At 34.6% G+C, this 26,792-nt stretch overlaps 1 protein-coding gene across 2 annotated transcripts in view; it reads left to right on the forward strand.

Moving 5' to 3' along the window:
• The window catches only part of ERBB4 (erb-b2 receptor tyrosine kinase 4), a 1,213,162-nt gene that overhangs the window by 920,634 nt on the left and 265,736 nt on the right, over positions 1-26,792 (forward strand). For both annotated transcript variants that reach the window (XM_065930645.1, XM_065930646.1), the window contains exons 13-16: positions 3,132-3,264; positions 9,026-9,119; positions 16,254-16,408; positions 23,521-23,595. In XM_065930645.1, the coding sequence (XP_065786717.1) occupies positions 3,132-3,264; positions 9,026-9,119; positions 16,254-16,408; positions 23,521-23,595 (457 nt within the window). The remainder of the gene's footprint in view (positions 1-3,131; positions 3,265-9,025; positions 9,120-16,253; positions 16,409-23,520; positions 23,596-26,792) is intronic.

Genomic DNA, 26,792 nt, shown 5'->3' on the forward strand with positions numbered 1-26,792 from the left:
AGTACACAGACTTCATTCATAAAGACACATATAGATTAAAGGTGAGAAAATACACCCTGAGAGGTAGATCAATAGACATAGATCAATAGATCAATACAAAAGTCAAGAAATATGAATAGACCTACAAGTATGAGGACAACTGATTTTAAACAAATATGCAAAGATAATTTACTGGAAAAGGGATTGTATTTTCAACAAATGGTACTGGAAAAATTGAATATCTACATGCCAAATAAAGAAAAAGATAGTATCTGTGTTGGCACATTTTGTGTGTCAACTTGACTGAGTCATGGTTTCCCCAGGTATTTAGTTAAGCATTATTTGTGGATGTGGTTGGAAGGGTGTTTCTGGATGAGATTAATATTTGAATTAGTGGACTGAGTGAAATGAAGTGGATAGGTATATTCTAATTCACTGAAGGCTAAAAAGGACATACTTAGTCTATCTGCCTGACTCCTGAACTGGTGCATCAGTCTTCTTCTGCCCTTAGTCTGGGACTTAAAATATCTGTGCTTGTGGTTCTCAAGCTCAGACTAAAACTGTATTGTAGGCTTTTCAGGGTCTTCAGAGCCTCTTGGTGAGAGTGAAAGAAGAGAGTGAAAAAGCTGGCTTAAAACTCAACATTCAAAAAACTAAGATCATGGCATGTGGTCCCATCACCTCATGGCAAAAAGATGGGGAAACAGTGGAAACAGTGACAGACTTTATTTTCTTGGGCTCCAAAATCACTGCAGATGGTGACTGCAGCCATGAAATTAAAAGACACTTGCTCCTTGAACGAAAAGCTATAACCAACTTAGACAGCATATTAAAAAGCAGAGACATTACTTTGCCGACAAAGGTCCATCTAGTCAAAGGTGTAGTTTTTCCTGTGGTCATGTATGGATGTGAGAGTTTGACCATAAGGGAAGTTGAGTGCCTAAGAATTTATGCTTTTGAACTATGGTGTTGGAGAAGACTCTTGAGAGTCCCTTGGACTGCAGAAAGATCCAACCAGTCAACCCTAAAGGAAATTGATCCTGAATATTCATTGGAAGGACTGATGCTGAAGCTGAAACTCCAATGTTTTGACCACCTGATGCGAGGAACTGATTCATTGGGAAAGACCCTGATGCTGGGAAAGATTGAAGGCAGGAGGAGAAGGGGATGACAGAAGATGAGATGGTTCAGTGGCATCACTGACTCGATGGACATGAGTTTGAGCAAGCTCTGGGAGCTGGTGATGGATAGGAAAGCCTGGCGTGCTGCAGTCCATGGGATCTCAAAGAGTCGGACACGACTGAGCAACTGAACTGAACTGACTGGGTCTTCAACTTGTAAACATCAGACAGTGAGACTTTGCAGCCTCTATAACTATGTGAAACAATTTCTTATATCAAAGTAGATAAAATATGTAGATACAGATATGAATATGCCTATTTATTCTGTTTTTTCTTCAGAATCCTGACTAATGCAGTATAATATGCAAACTAAGTATAAATGGGCTATATGGGCAAAAACTCATCAAACTTCTAAAAGGAAACATTGGACAAAGTTTTTGTTGCTTTGGTTTAGACAAAAAAATTTTTAGATATAATACCCAAAGTATAATTTATAAAAGATAAAATTGATAAGTTGCACTTCACCAATATTTTAAAATGTGTACTTTTTAAAAGAGTGGTAAGTAAATAAAAAGTTAAGACTAACTCAGGGAGAAAATATTTGCAGAATCTGTGAAGAACTCTGGATGCTCAATAGCAAGAAAACATTCAATCCAATATAAAATGAGCATAAAATTCAGTGCCACTTCATCAAACAAGATAGCAAATAAGCACATTAAAAGCTGTTTAATATCTTTAATCATCTAGAAAATGTGAATCAAATCCATAATGAGATTCCACTACATAATATTCAGAAGACTAAAATTAAACAGGCTAGCTATACGAAGTATTGGTAAAGATGTGAGGAAAATTCAGTTCACAAGTTGAATTTATTGCTATGGGGAATGTAAAATGGTACAATATTTTGAAAAACAATCTGATAGTTTCTTTAAAAAATTAACCCTCTGCCTACCATATTATCCACCCATTTCATTCCAAAAATGAATAAATAAATAAAATGAAAGTGTATGTGCTAACAAATGTGCATATGGATGTTCATAGTAGCTAAATTTTTAATAGTCCCAAATGGGAAACAATCTAAATATCTAACATTATGTGAATGGTTTAAAAATGTGCTATCTGCATGCAATGGGATATACTGAGTAATAAAAATGAATAAATATTGATAGATGTAGAAATATGGATAAATCTCCAAGTAATATTCTGAGTTAAAGAAATTCCCTAAAAAATAGAACATACTGCATATTTCTATTTACATAAAATTCTAGTTAATACGTGCTAATGCAAAATTATTTCTTTTTTTCCCTTTTAATATTTGTTGCCTTATGATAAATATCACTTGTTCAATACTGCATGAATTTCTCATATAAAATTGAAGCCAAAATGTTTGATGTATTTGTGGAGCAAAGGGTTGGCTTTAGAAAGACATGTTCTGTTCCTTGCCTTAACCGGAATGTTAATTTCTGTCACTCTCCCTCCCTAGAATTTTGATAGAGGTAAGAGACATTTGTTCACCATTATGAAAAATGCAGTGGAGCTATATACATTCAGTGACTGGGGCTCTGCACTAGGGAAATATGGAGGGTAGAGTGAGCCATAGTGACTGGATAGGCAGACAGACATCTGCCACAGATTCCTTTCACAGCGACTCCTTTAGAAATAGCTTTACTTAAGAAGATTCATTGGAGAAGGCAATGGCACCCCACTCCAGTACTCTTGCCTGGAAAGTCCCATGGACGGAGGAGCCTGGTAGGCTGCAGTCCATGGGGTTGCTAAGAGTGGGACACGACAGAGCGACTTCACTTTCACTTTTCACTTTCATGCACTGGAGAAGGAAATGGCAACCCACTCCAGTGTTCTTGCCTGGAGAATCCCAGGGATGGGGGAGCCTGGTGGGCTGCCGTCTGTGGGGTCGCACAGAGTTGGACACGACTGAAGCGACTTAGCAGCAGCAAGAAGATTCAAATTAACGTGGTTAGTTTGGACACAGCCTTCTGTTTTATTTCCCCTTGATTTTGGTGTGTTTTTCAGCTGCTGAAGGAATGGTGTGCAACCATCTCTGTTCAAATGATGGGTGTTGGGGACCCGGGCCAGACCAGTGCTTGTCCTGCCGTCGCTTCAGCAGGGGAAGAACCTGTATAGAGTCTTGTAACCTCTATGATGGGTAAGGCATCTTGTGTCATCTTTGTCTCATGAGCTTGAGGTACTGATTGGTTCAGATATTAAAATGATCATAATATGGTAAAACTTCAGAATGTGTGTGCTGGCCAAGATTTTTAAGGAGAGTTTTTGTGGCATAAAGAAAAAAACATAAAAAAAGAATTGTTTTAAGAAGGAATAATTTTATTTAGTGAACAGATAGGTCAAAATGCATATTATCATATTGACTAGTGTGCATATATTTTTAAAAGTGTATAAATATGGGTAATTCTTTATAGAAATTTATACCTCTCCAAATTGAAAAATGTTTCTATTTCCTTTATGAAGGACATTGTAATAAGTAACATTTTCTCTCATATGTGTTAGCAATTTTTTTCTCTTGTTTTCCTATTAGTTTTCATCTGGAATGACAGCATAACTTTTGATTTTTTTTCCATTTAGGTTTTGAGGCTATTTGATTGTATATTAGGAACAACATACATTTCTATGCTTCAGACAAGCACCTAGCCCTATAGAGAAATTACCTTTGTATTTTCTAGTTGAAAAGCTTTTCTGAAAGTGCTTTGTCACTTTCTAAAGATAACCTAAGCTGTATTTTAAATCAAGTATTTTAAATTCCATCTACAATACTGCAATAATCAAATTGACAACAATAAAACCTAGTATATACCTCATTGTGTGGCATTTCATATACTCATAAAATCACTTTAACCTAACATACCATTTCATGCATCACAGTTGTCCTTCATTAGTACTAAAATAAAAATTTTAGCACTGTCCCTGAGTCAAATTTCCCTATATTGCTCACTGAACGGGTTTTCAAGGGTTTGTAAAACTGTAGTTTTGAAGTTCTTTCTTCTGTCTTACAAATTGTCCCTATTTTAACAACGGTTTTCATAATCCAAGATAACATTGCATTTTTGCATTTTACATTAGAGGGATAAAAACCTAAGGATCTCATTAATAGTGATCTGTCTCTTCTTTGAAAGATGACCAAGACCAATTCCTTCCATGACTTTAGGAAAAAAATACTAAAATTAGAAGTTTAAATGTAAAACCACTTTAAAAAAGTTATTTAATAGTTTGAGATGGTGATGATGGTTGTACAATTCTGTGGATATAAAAAAATAGCATTGAACTGTGCACTTTCAATAGAAGAACTGCATGATATGTGAATTATATCTTAATAAAGACAGTATCCCAATAAAGGATTTAATATTTGTATCAGGAAAATTTAACTTGAAACTTTGTAGAGCACAATCAAATTATAAAGTTGATAATGAATAGCAAATCATTTGTTACTTGCCTCATTGAATTGAATTGTATTCATGCTTGTTCATATTATTATGAAAGAAAGATATTTTCTGTACATAAAATACTTCAGATAAAATATGCTCCTCTGTGTGTATAGCAATTGATGCCATTAAAATGGAACTAATAGACTTTAATTCTATTAAGAGACTGTTACAGTAAAAGTTTGTTGAATATGTATGTGCAGTTCTAAGGAGGGAATAGACTCTAGAAATCATTTTATCAAATAGTGAGAAGCAGTAGAATTAAATGTTGACCAATGTCAAAACATATTTGAAGTACCAAACCAACACTGGAACTCAGATATCTGATTTTCATCCTGTTTCTTTCCAGAAACCATTGTATTTTCCTTAAATATGTCAGTTTTGAACTTGTCAAAAATGTGAAATTGATAGATATGTGGATGAACAGATTATCTATACTACTCTCTGTCTCATTTTTATGAGACAATGAAAGCTAAGCAAAGGAAAAATACTGGTTCCTTAAATAAACAATAAACAGTACTGATTATCTGACTGTTTTGAAAACTTGTTTGTGTGTTAGTCACTCGGCTGTGTTCAACTCTTTGCCGTTCCATGTATTGTACCCTGCCAGGCTCCTCTGTCCATGGGATTCTCCAGGCAAGAATACTGGAGTGGGTTGCCATTTCCTTCTCCAGGGGATCTTCCCGACACAGGGATCAAAACGAGGTCTACTGCATTGGCAGGCAGATTCTTTACCATCTGAACCACGAGGGAAACCACATTTTCCAAATCATTAAATCAAATGTGTTAAAGAAATATAATAAAGTTCTTAATGTTTTTTGCCACAGTGATAGAACCCTAGGAAATAATACACAAGGGTTAGTTTAAAATATAATAAGTGAAACTATGTTATAAATATCTGATGTAATTTTTGCCTACCCAATGAGTGATTTTGCCATCTCCAATCTGTGATACTGGTAAATTTCTTCTAACTTTGCCTGGCAGACATGACAGCCTTTGATGAAAAATGAGCTTAAATCCTAACTTAATCACTTCCTATTTGAAATGTCCAACCTTGGATAAATAACTAATTGTCCTAAACTCTTTTTTTTTTCAATATGGAAAATGGGACTAGTATTAATATCATAAAATAGTTGTGATTATCAAGAGAAAAAAGCATAATAAAGTCATGTTAGAATTCCTACCCCTAAAATAGTTATCTTCGTTTCCATTTAGTGTCTATAGATCTGAGCTGATTAAATGGTTAGGTAGAATAGTTACTACCTATTTTATACACTGCTGAAAATCAATACAAATATGAAATACAAAATCAGGGAACCTATTTACATATACACATAGCTTGACTATCATAAAAGAAGAAATTCTAAAAAGAGGATTTTTTTAAGGGGAAACACTAAGTCAGGTAATCCTGGCTGTTAGCACTCAAATCCACATCATCCAGTTCCAGTTCCATTTCCAGTTCAGTCACTCAGTCGTGTCCGACTCTTTGTGACCCCATGAACCGCAGCACGCCAGGCCTCCCTGTCCATCACCAACTCCCGGAGTCCACCCAAACCCATGTCCATTGAGTCAGTGATGCCATTCAGACATCTCATCCTCTGTCGTCCCCTTCTCCTCCTGCCTTCAATCTTTCCCAGCATCAAATGAGTCAGCTGACTTTTCAGATGAGTCAGCTCTTCACATCAGGTGGCCAAAGTATTGGAGTTTCAGTTTCACCATCAATCTTGCCAATGAATATTCAGGACTGATTTCCTTTAGGATGGACTCCATATCATACAAGTCATTATACTGACAGTTCGTAACTTCAATATGGACTTCCCTGGTGACTCAGTGGGAAAGCATCCACCTGCCAGTGAGGGAGATTTGGGTTCAACTCCTGGGAGGGGAAGATCCTCTGGAGAAGGAAATACCAATCCATTCCAGTATTGTTGCCTAGGAAATCCATGGACAGAGGAGCCTGGTGGGCTATGGAGTCACACGGAGTCAGACACGACTTAGTGACTAAATGACAGCAACAACAAACTACAATGCACAAGTATTCAAAATGAGCAAGAAAATGAATTGCCATGCAACCTTAAATGTGTTCTCTTAACTGGCAGCATGGCTAAATGCTTCTGAAACGTGAAGAACAGCAGAGAAACAACAGAGAGGGTATCAGTCTTAGCTCTTTGTAGTCATCTTTTACATTTCTCATTGAAGCACTTTTTCCTTTTAAAGAGTAAGAAGGATATTTAGGAAGTAAAGTCTAGAGAAGTTAGGAGACTTAAGACAGAAATATTAATATTGGTACTGAGAACACCAACCAGTTCCAAAGCTTTTGCTCTAGATCACAGGACTGGTTAAAGTAGCACACACACAAAATTGCGAGAAATGTATAGCAGTAAAAACGCAAAGCTCAGTAACCAAAGCGCATGCTTCATGGAATGTGACTTGTTAGATCAGACTCAGGTGAAAGGGGATCTCTGGCGAAGTTATAGCAGAATCTCTAGGAGATAGCAAAGAAATTGCAAGGAGAATCTGTTTTGAAAACCAGAAAGAAAGAGAGCCAGAAGTTCTACAGGTAGAAGTCTAGTCTATAAAAGAAAAAGCCTCTAGGTTGTCTCCAGGACTCTTTATGATATACTCATTTTATTCCTCAACTCTGTATGTGGAGAAGGGAGCTCCGAGAAAAGACAAGGATGGCCTGTGTCTTAGAAACATAAAAAAGGTTATCTTCATTTAGTATCCTAATTCTTTCATCACCCAAAAAGCTGTTTTCAGAAATGGTGCTTTGCTGGAGATTGCAGAGTTTGCTGTAACAATCGTATACTCTCATTTACACATGATGCTTTTGATTCTCTTTACAATTGAATTCCATCCCCCACCTCCACCAGCAGCACATCATTTTTACCTTTATATTCTGAAGTTTTTCTCTGTTGAATATTTTATATTTTGTTGATAAAACATGCAAAATGTAAAAATTTTAAGTATTTGACATTTTAAACTCTAGAAACTTTGTAAAAAGTTAATCCATAACAAACCAGCACTTCAATTTGAGTGCAAAATCCATGTAAGTAAATATGTATATCCACACATAACTCATCATAGATTTATGCTATTTATTTTGAAAACCAAACCATTGTTTTACCTTGATGTAGATATAATCTTAATATAACCAACAGAAAATACAGCCCACCCTTTGGATTTCAATTACTGTTAAGGCTTTATTATAACCAAATGAGATATTTTGCTATGAAAAAAAGAAATAATTCATAGCTGACATTCTAAATTCTTTATACCCAATACCTCATCCTCTCATACATTAGTGGAAACAGTGTGGTTGTATACATATTATACATGTGTTGTGTGCTGGGCTAAGTTGCTTAAGTCATGTCCAACTTGTAAGACCCAATGGACTGTAGCCCACCAGGCTCCTCTGTTCATAGCATTCTTCAGACAAGAATACTAGAGTGGGTTGCCATTTCCTTCTTCAGGAATCTTCCTGGCCAAGGGATGGAACCTACGTCTCTTGTCTCCTGCATTGGCAGACGTGTTCTTTACTATAAGCACCACGTGGAAAGTCTTACATAATGGATATGCAATAAGTGAAATGAAAATTCTAGAGTAGATATTGATTAGAAAACTTATATATTGGTAACATTTGATATTCAAATAGCCACAAAATGTAAGGTTTGAGGAAGAGATGACCATCATCCTAGATTTTAATTTAAAAGTTTTAGGATGTTACCATTAAACTATTTTTTATTAATTTTATATCACATAGAATTACTTCAAAAAAGAGTTTAAACTGAAAAGAATGTTGTGATATTAGATCAATAATCTAAGAAAATAAAATCTACCATGAAAAGATATTTTCTCTAATTCTCCAAGGCAGATATTTTGAAAGAAGAAAAGAAATCAAAGCGTTTTTTGAAGTTCCACTAAAAATAAATTGAAGAGTCTTGGGATTTGAAGGACAAGGATAGGGAACATTCATGTAACTTAGCAACAAGAAAAATACAATAGTTCTTTCAAAGTTTAAAAAATAAGGCTTCAGCCAAGAGTAAAATTTTATAGAGAGACAAACAGGCACAACCTTACTTAAAATAGCAGAAATGGTTCTGCTGTGTCATCAAAAGAGTAATACTTTTTTTTTCTTTTCCTTTTTTCTTTCTTTCTTCTTCTTTTTTTTTTTTTTTTTTTTTTTTTTTGAGACTGCTGGAATATTTCTCACAAGAGAGAGGTTTCCTGAATGAGTCTGTCGTTGAACCCAATGGAGGGCAAGTGGAGCCATCTGGCTGCAGTTTATCTTTTCTCCTAATGGAGAACTTACTCGTTAATGCACAGGGAAATGATTCTGATGCTCCTGGCACATAGAGAAACAAACTCTAGAATTTACTCTGCCAATAGGACTTTTAGCAGATGTTACCTCATTTGTTAAGTTGACAGCCTGTTTGCTTACACTGCCTCATGCTGCTGGTGTTTTCACAGCGAATTTCGGGAGTTTGAGAACGGCTCCATCTGTGTCGAGTGTGACCCCCAGTGTGAGAAGATGGAAGATGGCATCCTCACGTGCCATGGACCGGTAAGCCTGAAGACATCTGTGGTTGTGTTGGCTTATTTGGTTTCATGTATGAATATCTGTGAGTCATTGCTATGTCGTTTATCCACCCATTAAATAGGTATTTATAGCATGCTATGGGGAATCACATTCAATAATTTCCCAAGAGGCTTGCAGCTTAAAAGACTTAAAACTTCAGTTTCCTAAATTTATTTCCAAGATAATTATTTAAAAAGAAAATATGCTCTTGTCCTTAAAGATTGCATCGTGTTGAAAAGAGAGATACACAAATAACTAAGTGGAGGCAAAATAATTGATACAACATGAATATGTATAATCTGTTATAGAAACACATATGAGGGAGCAACTAAACCTTTTGAGTTGAAAACTGGGGCACCAAAGAAAGTCAAAAAAGGGGTGTTTGAGCCATGCTTTTAAGAGGAATCTAGAATGAGGAATCATGTAAAGATTTGTAAATATGAAAGTTCATGTTTCGTTTGAGGTAAACTGTAATACATTCATATCTGTGTTTAATCATTTAACTGTGATAGCATTATGAGGAAAAATTGAAAAAAGGGGGTAGGCAAGTTTTCATAAATTAAAATCTAAAATTATGTAATAAAATACTGTGGCAGAGAGAAAAATTGAACCATGTTGAACAAAGGAGGAGCTATAGGATTAGGAAAGTGCTCATGAACTCGCTGACATATATCTAGTTTGAAGTTAGTCTTATGGAGAAAAGTGATAATTATTTTTTAGACCTTCCTTTGGCTCCCATCATTCTTAAAATGAGACTTTTTCTTAATAGTGAGGTCAGAATGAGTTTGTCATTCCAAAGTGTCGTATTTTGGCTCCCATCATTCTTAAAATGAGACTTTTTCTTAATAGTGAGGTCAGAATGAGTTTGTCATTCCAAAGTATCGTATTCATCCTTCTTTAGACAAATTTTCAGTTTGTCTGTTGAATCACCTATCAGTACAAAATTTGAGGACCAACATTTGAGTGTTGCCAAGAGTCCACACTGCTCCATAAGAATTCATCTGAAATTTAAATAGCATTAATTTTTTCTAACAGAGTGCTTATTCAGCACTTAATTAGCATAGAAAAAAATTATCATTGGGCCCTCCAAACTTCCATTAGGCCCCAATGAGCCGTTGTGGAACTTCACCTAAAGAAGGATGTGTGGGATACTTGGACAGTTCAAAGGACTACCGTGAGGATGATTAAGTTTGGAAAAACAAACCTCTGAAAAAGAAGTGATGTGATTTGGCCTGAAGAACCAAAGTCTAAAAGACAATTTAGTATGTAATGATCTCCAAGTAAGTATGCTCAGGGCATATGTGGCTATTTCCTTTCTCTGCTAAGGGTAGTAATGGAAAATACAATTAATCTTCAGCATGAGAAATGTGGATTCTGTAAAGAATGTTGGGAAACAGGAAAGTAAAATTCCATACTGGGTTGTTAAAGTAAGTTGACCTGTCTCTGTAAAATTTGTCTAAAAACTATCATATCTAGGAACCATATGTCTGAGAGTGAAAAAAAGTATCTTTCAGAGAAAAAGAGTTTGAAAGCATACAGTTATAATAACCAAGAATTTGCCCGTCTTCTCTGAACAAGGCAAACTGCAAAATCAGTCCTTTGCTTTTCCACTCCTTATGCTGCCTCCTATTGGTATATAAGTATGCTAGGAAATAACTAGCTTATTGATGTCTTTGTTTTTAAGTCTGTTCCTCAAAGGAATTGAGATAGTTTATAAAAATACACATTAAAAAGCCCTGAAAATATTCTTGCAATTTTCAAAATTATTTGATAATCAAGAAACAATGAAAAGACAGATTTTTAATGAACACATTTTGATTCTATAAGGATTGATTGCATTGGTGGATCAAATGCTTAAAATGACTATTCGTTGCTAAAATTGTGAATGAATACTTCTAGAGATTAGAGAAGGCAAAAAGTCAAAAGTACAAAAAGCTCAGTAAAGTTGAATCACTCAACTATAGAAGATCAGAGCATGAGATCAAGAAAACCAGCTTGATCACTTGGTCAGTAAGCCTTGAAATGCTAAACAAGACCATAGTGTCTTTTAGGTTGCTCTATCTGAAAAACTGCCAGAATTGAGCTCAAGCATTATATAAGGTGTATGCCTGTTTCTGGGTCTACATGTTGTTTATCAAAACTAGAGAGAGTTGTGGTTTTATGTGTCATGTCACTGGTATATATTAGGATATCCAAGAGGTTCAGGAAACTTCTTCATGAGACTGACATGATGATGACATAGAAGAAGTCATAAAGCTAATTGGAATTCCCACACCTGACCTTGTGATTTACTCTGCTGAAGTCTCATTTTCTTGATCTGTCAATGTTTCCCTAATGATAATAATTGATAAATATTTATATTTGTCAAACACTATTATACCTCAAACATTCTATCATGTGCTCCATTTAAAATATAAAGAAATTGAACCCATTGTAATGACTAGAAAGTTATTCCAAAAATCAGCAAGTTAGTAAGATGTGGAGCTGGAATTCAACTATAGAAATTTTGACACCAAATTCCACACTCTTTACTTTTTTTTTTTCTCTAAACAACAATGTCTATAATGTAATAAGGATAAAATGCTTTCTGGGAATATACATCACAAATGGATGTAAAATGGATGGTATTATGCGATTTAAATGTGACAGAGATTCAGGATAATCTTGAGAGGGATAGATCTGAAGTAAAGCAAGACTCTTGTTTTATATCCTTATATGTCTGCCCTTGGTTTTATTTATTTTATTCTTTATTCTATTTCTTCCTCTTTTTTTAAACAATTTTGTCTTCTCTGACACACTTTTACTATTCCTATATAGTCCTATCAAGAAAGATAAGACAAGGAATGCAAGAAGAAAAGTAAGGGACATCAGATAAAGTCAAAGGAGACCAAAATGCAAGCCAGAGAGGCAGCAAGAGAAGTGAAAGCATAGGAGATGGGACCTGACAAAAGCTAAAGTAGCTATTAAAGTCAGGTTAATAAAACTGGTGTTGCCATAATAAATGACCACTATATTGCAGTAGACTACAGAAAAATATTTAAATATATTTTATGTAAAGTGCACTGAAAGTCTGGGAAGTTTTCTTAGCCCCTTCCCCTCATCCCCACTCTGTGATGGTCTGGCACCCCAAGAAGTTTTTAATTTATTGCACCTCTGGTGGCTCAGATGGTAAGGAATATGTCTGCAATGCAGGAGACTTGAGTTCAATCCCTCAGGAACATTCCCTGGAGAAGAAAAGGGCTACTCACTACAGTTTGACACCACCCTTATGGCAGAAAGCAAAGAAGAACTGGAGAGCCTCTCGATGAAGGAGGAGAGTGAAAAAGTTGGCTTAAAATTCAGCATGCGGAAAACTAAGATCGTAGTATCCAGTCCCATCATTTTATGGCAAATAGATGGGAAAACAATGGAAACAGTGACAGACTTTATTTTGGGGGGGCTCCAAAATCACTGCAGATGGTGACTGCAGCCAGGACATTAAAAGACGCTTGCTCCTTGGAAGAAAAGCTACAACCAACCTAGACAGCATATTAAAAAACAGAGACATTACTTTACCAATAAAGGTCCATCTAGTCAAAGCTATGGTTTTTCCAGTAGTCAAGTAGGGATGTGAGAATTGGACTATAAAGAAAGCTGGACACCGAACAATTGATGCTTTTGAACTGTGGTGTTGGAGAAGACTCTTAGAGTCCCTTGGACTGCAAGGAGATCCAACCAGTCCATCCTGAATATTCACTGGAAAGACTGATGCTGAAACTGAAATTCCAACACTTTGGCCACATGATGCGAAGAGCTGACTCATTTGAAAAGACCCTGATGCTGAGAAAGATTGAGGGCGGGAGGAGAAGAGAGAATGAGATGGTTGAATGGTATCACCGACACAATGGACATGAGTTTGAGTAGGCTTCGGAAGTTGGTGAGGCCGGAGAGTTTAGCATCAGTAGTTTCTTAAATTGCTTCTGCTTAATTTCATTATCCCTAGTAAGACGCACCTCCCATCTAGTGGGAGGGAATGTCTATATTCTCTGAAGCTGAGAATGGAAGAGAATTAGATACTAGGGAATCATGGCTTTGTCTTTTACAGTAACTACCAAAGAAAAATGTCAATTGTCACCAAGAAAAAAATGAAATGTTTCTGTCAGGATTTAGCCTATCCTTTAGTTTTCTGTCTAGACTATTGGGTTCAAGGATAGCTTAAAATCAGAGCTAAGGAAGAATATTGCCTTCACCTTTGGTTGCTATTATTGCATTTATTAGTTCACTCACTGAACCTAGAATCTTAAAAGTTTTGGAAAAGTAATGATAGAAGAGTACACATTAGACACACATGTATTTCTTTAAATCTCTTTATTATGGAAATGAGATGAAGAATCAGTACATTTCATTCCTCTTGAGATTTGTCAGACTATCTTTTTGTTGTGTCAGCTCTGGACATTTGATTTCATATCATGGTAATATAGTCAAATAGCTAAGAGATTCTCTAAAAATAAGGAAGTTAAGAAATATATCCTGTTAAAGTATGCCTAAAGATTAAACGTGAATTTAATTTTAATTTTATATTTATTTATATCTGCTGATTTTTACCTAGACATTATTTTACATTAGAAGAATTTTATAGAAAAATAATTCCTAATTCTCTGACTGCCTAATTTACTCCTAGTACATTTTACTCTTGTGTTCTGGAAGACGACATCAGCATGTCTCTTGTCTGGTACAATGTCATGCCACTGAGCATACTTGCACAGTAAATGATTTTGTGTAATAGACAGCATTACGTGCCTAAGTACCCATGAGCAGGTGTTAAAATTGGAAGCATGTGAAGTATTCTTTTTTGGTAGGAAATAAGGAAATAAGTAGCAGACTGTTCAGGTTGAACTGCAATTCTATTTCATAGAAAAAAAAATATATGTATATAAATATTGAATATATATGTACATACATGTGTACATGCATCTATACATATAAAATACATATAGGAAATTAAGAAAAATGAGATATAAATATATTTATATTTGTTTATCTAGTTAGATCTTAGGTAGATAAATTGATAGATTCTCACTGCAAAATAGTCAAAAAGGTACTTGATTGAACCTCACCAGTCTAAAATTTCCAGAAATTTCTTTCAGATTACCCTTTTTTTCTTTGCACTAGTATTCTTCATTATCTGCCTTTATCTTTAAATTTTAAAATATTATAGTTATTTTTTTAATTTTATTTTTGTATGCATTTTAAACTTTTATTTTGTATTAGGATATAGCCAATTAATAAACGATGTTGTGACGGTTTCAGGTGGCAGCAAAGGGATTCAGTCAGACATATATATGTATCCATTCTCCCCCAAACACCTCTCCCATCCAGGCTGCCACATAACTTTGAACAGAGTTCCATGTGGTATATAGTAGGTCCTTGTTGGTTATCCATTTAACATATAGCAATGCGTACATGTCCATCCCAAACTCCCTAACTATCCCTTCCTCCCACCCTTCACCTGGCAACCATATTACTCAGCCATAAAAAAGAATCAAAGAACGCCATTTGCAGCGACATGGATGGACTTCGAGTGTCATACTGAGTGAAGTAAGTCAGACAGAGATGGAAAACATCGTATGGTATCACTTACACGTGGAGTCTAAAAAGAAATGATATAAATGAATTTACAAAATAGAAACAGACTCACAGACTTCAAGAACAAGATTAACGTATTATGTTTCTTGATTTCCCGATGCCTTATATCACCACTTGTAATGTCTGGCTTAGATGTAATACACTCCCATGAATAGACTGATCCCCAACTCCCTGCCTAATAAATAGGCCTCTATGATGTCTCCTTGGTCTTGTCTGTCACATTCACGTCATTTATAATTGTAAACCTAATGATATTAAACATCCCTCTCTATACCAAGTATATCTTATTTATCTAAATTATGTTCTGTGTGAACTGTCACAAATGTTGAGCCCCATAGATATAAACAAACTTGTGGGAGACAGGAGTCGAGGTAAGAAGTTCCAAGGAGCAAAATGAAGAGGAATCCTGAGACAGTACTATATTCAAAAGGAGGCTAAAACAAATTTTGAGTAGATAATATCATTCCTACTTAATATACAATTATTCAAAACAGTTGAATGTGTTAATATATGAGCATATTTTAAGACAATAGCATTTTTCACCACGATGTTCTCAATTTGATTTGAGAAGGCACTACTTATCATTTCTTGCAGGCTTACTATCCCCAGCACCAAATCCATATCAAACCCTTTGGAAAAATTTTTAGATGTTTAATAGGAATTTAATATTTTTACTTTTATTATGACATTTAAATATATTTTCCTGTTATTGCTTATTATAATTGTATGTATTAGATAATATAAATTGTAAACATAAATATATAAAGTGACAGTATAATTTAGATTCTGGTCATAGTTATTATATCATCTTCTTTTTTTAGTTTCTCCATAGAATTTTCTTTTCTATCTAGTTTATTATTAGGGAGTTTTTGCTCCCTAGATTGTGCTTTTATTATGCTCAATATTATACTGTGATTTTCTAAAATCTCTATTCATAGAGATGATATGATTTTAGCATTATAGGCTGGTTTGAGATGGAGAGTAATTTAGAAATTAAATTTGATTTACCTATAATGCCTAATTCCTGATAATTCAACCAGAGAAAATTTTAAATTCATTGTTCAAATACTCATGGTACTACCAAAGGAAAGTTTACATCTCACTTGTATATGAAATTCAGTGTTAAGCCTAATTCCTATCATTTCCTCATCTTCATTAACTCATGATCATATTGACATATTCCTAGTGACTGTGATTAAATATTCCTAGGAAAAATGTGTTGTTACCAAATACTGTTGCAGCGTAATCTCACTGAGAATAAATGACAGAAAGAAAATATTGATGTCCTTCTAGAAAAATCACTGGACAGTTTTGCTGATTGAAAATCTGTACTACAGCATCCCCATTTGTACTTCTGAAACTGCTCTTCCTAGAGGACATTTGGCTATCCACTGAGGTCTCAGTAGCTAAACTGGATGAATACATTCCAGAGGAAAAGGCACCCATTTGTCTTTCTTCATTTTGTTTTGTTTTGTTTTTCCTCACACTTTTTAGGGACCTGACAACTGTACAAAGTGCTCCCATTTCAAGGATGGCCCGAACTGTGTGGAAAAATGTCCAGATGGCTTACAGGGGGCAAACAGTTTCATTTTCAAGTATGCTGATCAAGATCGAGAGTGCCACCCGTGCCATCCAAACTGCACCCAAGGGTAAGCAACTTTACTGGCCAAAAACTCAAGTGCATGTTGCTAATCAAAAGGTACACACAAGCATGTTTATCCCTGAGGCAACCTAGTAAATATATGATGCTCTCATGCAAACTTCTATTCATCTTTATATATGTTGATTTTAAGAGAAATCATTTCTGCAAGAATGCTTTATGGAATTGAATTTATACTCACTAAAAATGTTTCATTAAAACATTTTTTAATGACTTCTATCGACACCTTCATGAAGCTGGTATCACATATACATTGCGTGTGGTGTAGAAATTCTTGCAAATTTTGTTGGAAATTAAAGATATCAGAAAAAACAAGCAGTTATATTTTTGAGATTCCACTTGATAAAAGTCTTTAACAGACACTCTGTTTCTTTGTTGTTATAATCAACTTAAAGTGAGGATCTCTCTTTGGTAAATGCTGCCTTGTATTATTCTTTCAACAAAATATAAGCAAAAGCAGTGATGATAAAAAAAAGAATTTAGTGATATGCATATTAATAAAAATGCAAGTACATTTTGTGAAAGTAATTCTATCATAGGTTAGCATATTACCTAATGTATCTTCCACCGATGTAGGACAGTTCAAAGGTGGGTACACATTTTTTTAACTTTTCAAAAGGATACATTGTAAAATGAATAATAATTAGAATACCTTTGATATTGATAACAGTTGAATAACAAAGACATTACAGAAAGAAGATAAGCACTGAACTATAAAAGAAATGGTGTCACTGCATCTAACTATTCTCAACAACTATTTCTTTAAAAGACAGCAAACCTATTTTAATAAGGACTTTTCCTTTTCTTGTTTTCCTCTAGAAGGTGAATAAGTCTTAGAATTGAGAGCAGGTTCACAAGCTCTATCCTCCTTCTGTCCAAAAATCCTGCTCACCACTGTGAGTGCCCACACACATGTACACACACACACAAGCGCATGCACCCTTGGTGTGGAGAATCATCTTGGGTACTTTAGATCTAGCAGGAAAGTAGGAGATTCCGTAAAGAGATTTTCTGCCAGATTAAGGGCTGGCTGATAGGGAAAATTGAAGAAGTAAAGCAAACCACATCATTTTCTGCCAAGAGGACATCAATTTGCAGATGCGTCTGTAATTCCCTGCAGGTCAAGAAATCAGCTTAAGTCACCCTGTGAAGTGGCAGATTCTCAAAAGGTAAAGTAATATTCTGCCATTCAAATTCAAATTCAGCTTGGAAGAGCTAATGCCACCTCACTGGTTTACACGTAAACACATAGTTTGAGGATACTGAAATAGTCACATAGACACTCTGCTTCAAGGAAACTAGAAAAAATAAGCTGCTCCCCTAGCGAGTTTTCGGCACTCAGGTTAAGGGTATTTCATGAAGAAACTGGTACTCTTGGAGCAGGAGAATCAGCAACAGAGAGGGAAAACTTTGCCTGCTAAAGTAATCATCCACAAGAGGGTTTTATTGTTTTGCAGCTAAAATTAAACCAGTAAATTATTCAATATAATGTTGATGTCAACAGCTGTTGCCATTCAAAATGAGACCTTTTGCTGTTTTTGCAAATCTAATTACAACAAAGCCATTAGGGAAATGAAAGTGAGATCTCAGAGCCACACAGAGTCTGGATGCCTAGCTGGCATGTCTTTCTCCTAGTCCTTTTAAATGATGATTACACGATAAAGGAAAAGATATGTAGTGGTGGGAAAGTAGGAGGGACAACGAAGAGATCAGTTTACCACCATTACAAACATTGGCTGTCAACCAAAAGGGAGAATGGAGGTGGAACAGGAAAGAAATCTGACCAGATCATTTGAGAACTCTAGTAAATAAAAAGATGGCTTTAAATTCACTACTGCAGAATGGTGGGGAGACAGAATTTGAATAGTGTATTCCCTGATGTCTTCTAAAGTAAATGAATTCTATCACTGACTTAGTCCGAACAGATCCTTGTCTTTGTTTACATTTAGCTTCCTGCCATTCTTTTTCTTATACCCTCTGTATTGTCTGGGTTCACTCATTTGCATGAAAGGTCTGTGGTCTTAGCCCCAGAATGGAATCCAAATTTGGAATTTTTAAATGCCTAACTCTTCCTCCGTTCACTGCTGTGATGCTCTGTATTTTGAGATCCTTTTAAAGAAGCAGCGAGGTGCTCTGTGCACTCAGTTCCACTTTTTCAAATTGATCATGTAGAGATAGAAGCTTTTCTTAGAAAGATCACAGGGGCAGTAGGGATGATGGGATAAGTGACTATTTTTATTCTAAACACACGTAATAACTGAGCCATCAGTAAATGTGAATTTAACCAGGCCAACTCTACTTTGGAAAACACCTTTTCTTTTATTAATATATGCCAATATTATGTCAGCTAGGTAATGCTGGAACCAAGTTAATGGAAATAGTCTTTCAAATCACATTTTTCAGAAGGAAAATTCTTATTCTGAATATTGTTTAATGATTGCCTGAAAATAAAATTATCTATGTTATACCTTAAAAGCACTTTTACTACTCTAAAGGTATAATACATTAAATGTACTGACTCTAATAAGTTCTTTAGATATTTTAAAAATTTGTGATCCATTTAGCTAACATCTATCAGGGAGTCTCACTAATATTCCTAGAGAAAAAGTAATAACATTGTCTCTTCTTGCCTTGACTAAAGGGCTTTTATTTTTGCAACCTTTCTCATTTCATTCATTCTTCAACTTTGCTATACTGAACACCTACTGTGCATCAGATCCAGTTATAGCTAAGTTCAGAAATAAATAAGACACAGCTCCTGACCACTAGGAAGTCACAGTCCAGTGAATTTTTATTCTTGCAATTTGTATCTCTCCTCCATTAGTGATCCCTCGCTATATTTTGACGGGATTAACAGGAATTTAAAACATAGAAATGATATTCATATGTAAAATTAGCAAGATAGAAATTTTAAAAGAGGACTTGTAACCTAAATTTAGTATGCAGGTGAGTGGTCATAGGGCAAAGATTATAGTTTCTTTGCTAACGTTACTTACATTCATGACAAATGTCAATTTAATTTTGTTTTGAAGCATGAACTAGGATATTTATTTTCATAGGGCATCTTTTAAAATTTTCATTCAAAGTTTTTAATAATATTAGAATTATGGTTTCATATATAATTTTCTATATGCATTAATATTTTTCTTATTACTTCTTTTTATATTTTAAATGTATATAGTGAAATAATTTTCATTAATGGAGAAAACAAGTAGGGCTGCTTGTGGGATTATTGCCAATATTTTGTAATAAAAATTTAAAATATCCTTTCATTTTAATTATAAAATTTAGAAAAGATTTTGTCAAAATATCTCAACCATCTTACTTATAGAAGTAACATGGGTACATCAAGGTGTTTATAAATCAGTAAGTACAAACATATGTTAAACACAGTTCAATATTTCAAATTCCAGTGTTTTTAATAACGTAGTTTCTCTTTCTGAATTTTCTGAAAAGTGTCTACTTTAGGATACTAATTATGTAGAGAATGGTATTATTCCACATTTTTATTTAGTCTCTTATTTGGGATTTTGACTTCAAAAGTTTGATATTTCCATTATTTTTTTTTATTTTCCTGAATCAATATGAATTTCTTATGCAAACTTGTTGCTTATATAGAGTTGAAATAAAATATATGTATTAAATATACAGTGACTTGTATTGAGTTTAAAAATATAGCCACTTCAGTCATACTCTTATTCTTCCTCTTTCATTTTTTTTTTTATCCTCAACCTTGAAATTTCAAATAGCCTACAAAATCTCCTAGATAAACTTTCTTGACCTCACATTCTGCTTCTTCAAGAGCTCCTCCCTTTTCTTTGCTTCTATGCTTATATTTCCAATTTGCTTCTCAAGTCATAGCAACCTAAATTCTAGTGACTTTGACAATGTCAACTAACATACTCTTAGCAGTTCCCTTTCTAGACCTGTCTTCCACTGACAATAATGATCATCCAATTCCTGAGGATTTTTCATGACTTGGACCCCCATGACACTACAATTAATTAATTTTACTCAATCATATTTTCCTGTTCCTGGCATCTGAGCTCATCTGACGTCATTTACTAATTATTAGAGTTCTTTGAGTTTCAGTCTCAATCTCTGTTCTCCTCACACTTAAAGATCTTTCTCCAGTCATCACATCCATTTACATGATTTCAACCTTTCCTTTATGCTGTTTCAAAGCTGGATCACTGTACTTGGGCCTCCAGCTTCCCCCTTCTCCTCCTAAACTCCTCCCCACTGCTCAGCTCTCCATCTGCTGAGGAACATTTCTCACTGGATGTAGGACAACCACACTAAACTCTAGGTAACCATGAACTGAAATTATCACCCCCTCCTCCGTGAAAACACACACACAGTAAAGAAGGTGTCACCTTCTGTCCGACATTCTCCGACTGATGGTACCACTATTCTCCAAGGTTGAAATAGGAGTCATCTTTAACTTCTGGGCTCTGTCCACTTCCATCATCAAACCAGCCATCCACTACTTTTGTTACCCCACCCCCCCATACCTTTCTTAAATCCGTCCCTTTGTCTCTTATCCTAGTTACCATTCCCCTCATTTAAGCATCATTATCTCTCTCTTACCTAGATTAAAACAGCCTCAGGGCCAAAAAAATCTATCTGAGGGCTCCCAAGTGACCAGTCTTTACAGGGCAACGAGATCAATGTTATAAAACATATCCAGCAAATTCACAACTTCCTTAGAACCCTGCAGTGGTTTCCCACTAAGTTTATTTTTAAGCAGATGCTGTTCAAGTTCTGGTTTCTATTAAATGGTCTAGCTTCTTTTTTTCCTTCTCCCTGTTGTGTCATATTTTGTTCTCTAACTGTTCAGAATTATTTGTATCTGTGCATACACATCCTACCTTTCCTCAGATCTATGTTTTTGCTGCTGCTCTTTCTTACACCTGAGAAGTTATTGCCACTCCAATCCAGTGCTCAGGACCCTGAACTTCAGTCTCTTAATTTCTCCATGAAGATTACCATGATCTGAAGGGGCCTGTCCCTCTTCCACATCTCCTAAGCCACTCTTATGTCCCTTATTATATTTATCATTTTATACAATATACATATGTTTATGCATCTGTCTCTTTCATTAAATTATGAGCTCATTAAGCATAGAAAAAATGTCCAATTCATCTTTTTCTCCCCCCAGCTCTTGGAATAGTAGGAACACTTAGAAGACATGTGACAAAGGGTTTTGTTTTGTTTCATTCATTTGAATGAATGAAAATCTTTCATTTCTCATACTTTCCCCTCAAGTTAAATGTTGCTTTCACATATTTTTATCTTTCAAAGATGATTAGAAAGACACAGTTTGCAAACTAACTATAGCTTTCAGATTATCACTTGGTAATAAGAAGCAGACGATCGATATTACAAAAATGGCAATATCATATTAAAAAAAAAACATTTTGAAGGAGATATAATAGGAAACTAGGAAAAAATGACTCCCTTAGAATCAAAGAAAGCCATCTAATACAATTTGGAAACTTTTACAGCAAGTAAATTTTTATTTTTAGAAATGGTTCTCATTATGGATTATGGAACCAATCCAATGCTATGTGCTCTGTATTTTAATTTTAATTTATTTGGTTTTTTAAAAGATTTTTTCATTGTATATTTTATTTGCTTTTGTTGAAACACCTTTTTCTTGTATTTCTGTACATTAAAATTTTTCTTGGCCACTCAAAGCCAATTCTCAAAAGAAATATAATTTTTCACCTAATAAGAATAATATAGCTGATATTGATTAAGTAGGAAACTAGTGACTTAATTATTGTCATACAGAGTTATATTTGTTTACCACTGTTCTATAATTTTCTATAGATATAATGGATAGTCTGGCCTTATACATGAGAACTTTATTAATTCACTATGTAATGATTTTAATGTCAGCTTCTTTTTCAGTTTTAGAAGTGAGAATTTGGAAAAAAATATTGGCAGCAGAATTAGTTCAATAAATCATAGCTGTACAAGGAACCTTGATAATGCACTGGACCTGTATGTCTATAATGAGAGAAAAGGGAAAGAAATACAATTCAAATTCATTGGAAAATGGAAGGAATAATATTTCTATGATACTTCAAAATCAGAATCCTGTGTACTTAGATTATTTGACTTAAATATTAACCTCAGTGGACTCTGTAGTTCTGAGTCTCAATTTGTTCATTTCCTTGTGGTGTATTTATTTGTTATTATTGTTCAAGTTAACTATTATGGCAGTTCATAAAACTGTTTTTATTCGCCTGTTATAGCACTGCTCTTTTAAAAACAAATTCAAGATAAACTGCAGTATGGTGAAACAAGTTAATCTGCTTTTTAAATGAATTCATGTTTATAGATAAGTATGTTTTAAACAGAGTCACAACCAAGGGATGGAGTAATGTGATTATGTAAAGTAACCATGAGAATAGCATTAAAGGTTGTTAACTCATTTTCTGCTAAAATCAATTTTTATTGAGTATTAAGCATCAGGTTGTTCCATTATATTGAATAGCTCATGTTTGCTTTTTTATTTATTTTGTTTTTTACTTAACCTTAGAACATTTTAGAAGAAACTGTATACATGAAACCAATTATAGCCATTGAGATATTAAGTTCTTCATCAAGACACATAATCATGAATGATGCTAATGAACTTAAAGTATTAGAAATGAACAATATGTGTTTGGAAGTTATCCACAGGAACAGAGGACACTTCTTTGCATGGACGTGTTTCTCCACTTTCCATTTGGGTGGTATTTGCGGTTCATTTCTGGGTATCCTTCAAGTAATCATCTTCTCACCAGCTTCAAATTCATGATGTTCCAAAGTTGTCTAGTAACTATGATTAGGGTTTGACACAACTGGTATTGGTCTTCCTGACTCTTTTGAAAACTGACTAATTTTTCTTTCCTTGTATTTTTAAAATGTGGACCTTCTGCAGGTGCGTAGGCGCGAGTATAGAAGACTGCATCGGACTGATGGATAGGTACTTGGTGTGCTTGCCTCTCGTGTTCTTCCTCCAAGGCTCCGTGTGTGAGCACGGGTGCATGTGTGTGCATGCCACTTGTGAATGGAGAATGATGTCTTCTGTTCTGTAATTGCCTGCAGGTGTAGCGGTCCCACTAGTCATGACTGCATTTACTACCTTTGGACGGGCCATTCCACTTTACCACAACATGCTAGGTAACATCTACCATGTTTCCATTTTGTCATTCAAATCCTTTCCCAATTATCATGGATTAAAAAAAAAAAAGACAAAAAACTACTAACCAGTTGGGTAAAGTTTATAATATGTTACATCAGGGAGTAATGAGAGAGGTATATAACTCTTTACATTTCAAGCCATATGTCTTACCTCTTCTTCCTTTATTCATTAAGATTATGGAATCCAAATTAGTAATATCATTGATTTCTTTAATTTTGTATGATTTAAACATGATTTTAAATATTAACCTAGAACTTTAATAGAATCTTTATGTTCTTAATTATGTAGATGATTGCAGAAAGAAATATCTTTTAGAGGGTAATTTGCAAAAGTTGATCTGTTTTCTGAGGTATTTCTTACTTGATTTAATTTCTGACTTTATTTTGAACTGGTTGGTATATGCCCTAGGTATCAGGATTACTATAAACTAAAGACTGTATAGAAAATATTCAGTACAACACAAGTTAAAAAACAAAGTATTTCCCTTATGTTTATACAAAAACCTATATACAGATGCTTGTAGTGGATTTATTCAAAATCACCAGGACCTGGCAGTTATTCAGATGTCTTTTAATTGTGGTATATCCATACCTTGTAAAATCACTCAGTAATAGAAGGAACAAACTGCTGATATGCACAAAACATGGATGGATCTCAAAGGCAGTATGCTAACTGAAAGAAGCTAGATTTTAAAGAGTACATACTATAGGATTCCATTTATATGGCGTTTTGGAAAAGGCAGAACGATGGAGAATGAAACTGATCAGAGTTGCCAGGAACTGGGGTGGGGGCAGAGGGAGATGAGCTCTATTAGAAAAAGTCGTGAGGCAATTTAAAGAGATGATGGAACTATTCTGCATCTTAATAGTGATGATGGTTGCATGAACGTATGGACTTGTCAAAAACGGCTATGCTTTACATTAAGAGGAATGACTTTTACTGCACATAAATTATACCTCAATAAATTTGACTTTAAAACATGTCATGTTTAGGAAAATAGTAATGTACAATGTGGTGTGGAAACACTGTTAGCTTTCTTTTTGAAACAAATTAATTGTATCTTTTGGAAGAGAAAATAGTGCTAAATTACAATTAGCAAAGTAACCATTTTGGATAAAGCACTGCCTTTTAATGTAAACTTTTGATTGAAGTGCATCATATGTACTGTAAAAATATTCACAACATAAATGTAAAGCTCAATACATTTTTCCAAATGAAGCATTTGTGTAATCATCAGCCAGATCAAGAAACAGAATGGTATCAGAATCAGAAACACTTCTTGAGGCCCGTTTCCATTGAGCTAACAATGCAGGTCAATTTGCCTGCTTTTGTACTTTATATACATTGAATCATGCACTATGTACTCTTTACATCTGACTTCTTTTGCTAAATATTATATGAGATTCATCTATGCCATTTAATTTAGTTGTAGTTTTTTATTTATATGATATTTTGCCTTTAAATGTTTTTAAAAGTCTAACATGATATTTATTAGTAAATTATTTTTTAATAAAATAAATAGAGAAATCAAATTCTAAAAAGAAGAATGTGTTAGTTAAGTAATTTATACAACAGTGGCACTTTGTCATTTGGGCACAATCAAGATCTATTAATACAACTGTTTAGAGCAATGTCAAATTATGAAAAAAAAATTAATAAATGAGAGAGAAACAGAGAGACAAGGAGAGAAAGAGAACCTAAGACCCAAACTGCAGTTTTATAAACAAATGTCTGTTTATTCCTATATATATATTTTCCCTCCTTGAGACTTGGTTGAGTACTGCACTATCACTTTGAAGCATGTATGTGCATTTGTTTTTGATGATTTATTATAATCATTGCAACCAGTTAACAAGAGGCAATATAGTATGGTGGTTAAATGTGCTGTCTTTGGAATCAGATTTTCTACTATTTTCTAGATGTGTGACTGTAGGTAAGTTCCTTAAATTATCTGAGCTTTGCTTTCTTTTTTATACAATAGGGCTATTAATATTCATAAGTTGGTTTGGAAGATTGAGTGAGTGAATAAGATAGTGCCTGATTTAGCAAAATCACTCAGAACGTATTACTTATCATTTCTCTAGATAGAAAATATTTTAAATGGTAGGAATGGAGGAGCATACCCCTCCAAATGGTAGCAAGTCTCTCAGAGTAACTCAGCGAGCTTTGATATGCCCCTCTCTCCCTTTGATAGGCCCTTGAAAGGAAGGGAGGACATTTCTTTCCTCATCTTGAAAATCACTGTCTTAATGAGGGCCACTGGTACCAATGGCAGTAGGTCATAGGCATAGGCATATGGAGAGACAGAGAAAGTGTTAAAACCATAGTGATAGATGACTTAGGTTTTCAGTGATAGTAATTGAGGTTTATCACTCAAAATCATAGTGTGTCTTACAAATTTAATATTTCCAACATTTAAACAAAAGTGGTTTGGAAATTTTCATTCCTGCTGTTTACATAGATTTCCAAGCCATTCCTTTTAGTCTTAGGTTAACAGGTCAAATTTATATTAGCTTTCCCATAAATAAATTTGGATTTTCCTGGTGGCTCAGATGGTAAAGAAACTGCCTGCAATGCAGGAGACCTGGGTTCGATCCCTGGGTTGGAAAGATCCCCTGGAGGAGGGCATGACAGCCTGGAGAATCCCCATGGACAGAGGAGCCTGGCGGGCTAGAGTCCATGGGATCACAAAGAAGACTGAAGTGACTAAGCAGTGCACATGACCAGTAGCAGCATATAGATTGTAGAGTTCAGCCCATCATTCTGATGAAAAATCACCTGTAGGCCTTGGCACAGGTAAAGAGCAGAGGTTCTTGAATGTGAAAACCTTGGGTCAGGTATTGACTCTACAATAATTTTTATCTGCAAAATGAGGACAATAATGGCAATTTTTAAAGTGGGAATTCTTATACCTCATAAAATTGGTGTGAAGATTAACTGAGATAATGAAAAGGAACCGTTGTTTAGTATGAGTTCACTTATGGTAATTATGAATCTACTTGAAATATTAGTAAAATAATCTTTTTAAAAATTTCATGAGGTTGTGTTCTATTGGTATTTTATAGCAGGTCACTGATCCAGTAATTCAATGGCTATGGAATTAACACATCCAAATTTCTCAGGTTCTGAGTACCTAAATTTTGTATCACATTTCTTAGTATAATGATTTCAAATA

Source organism: Muntiacus reevesi, chromosome 3 (genome assembly GCF_963930625.1).
Source record: "Muntiacus reevesi chromosome 3, mMunRee1.1, whole genome shotgun sequence".
In the NCBI taxonomy this organism is placed as follows: Eukaryota; Metazoa; Chordata; class Mammalia; order Artiodactyla; family Cervidae; genus Muntiacus; species Muntiacus reevesi.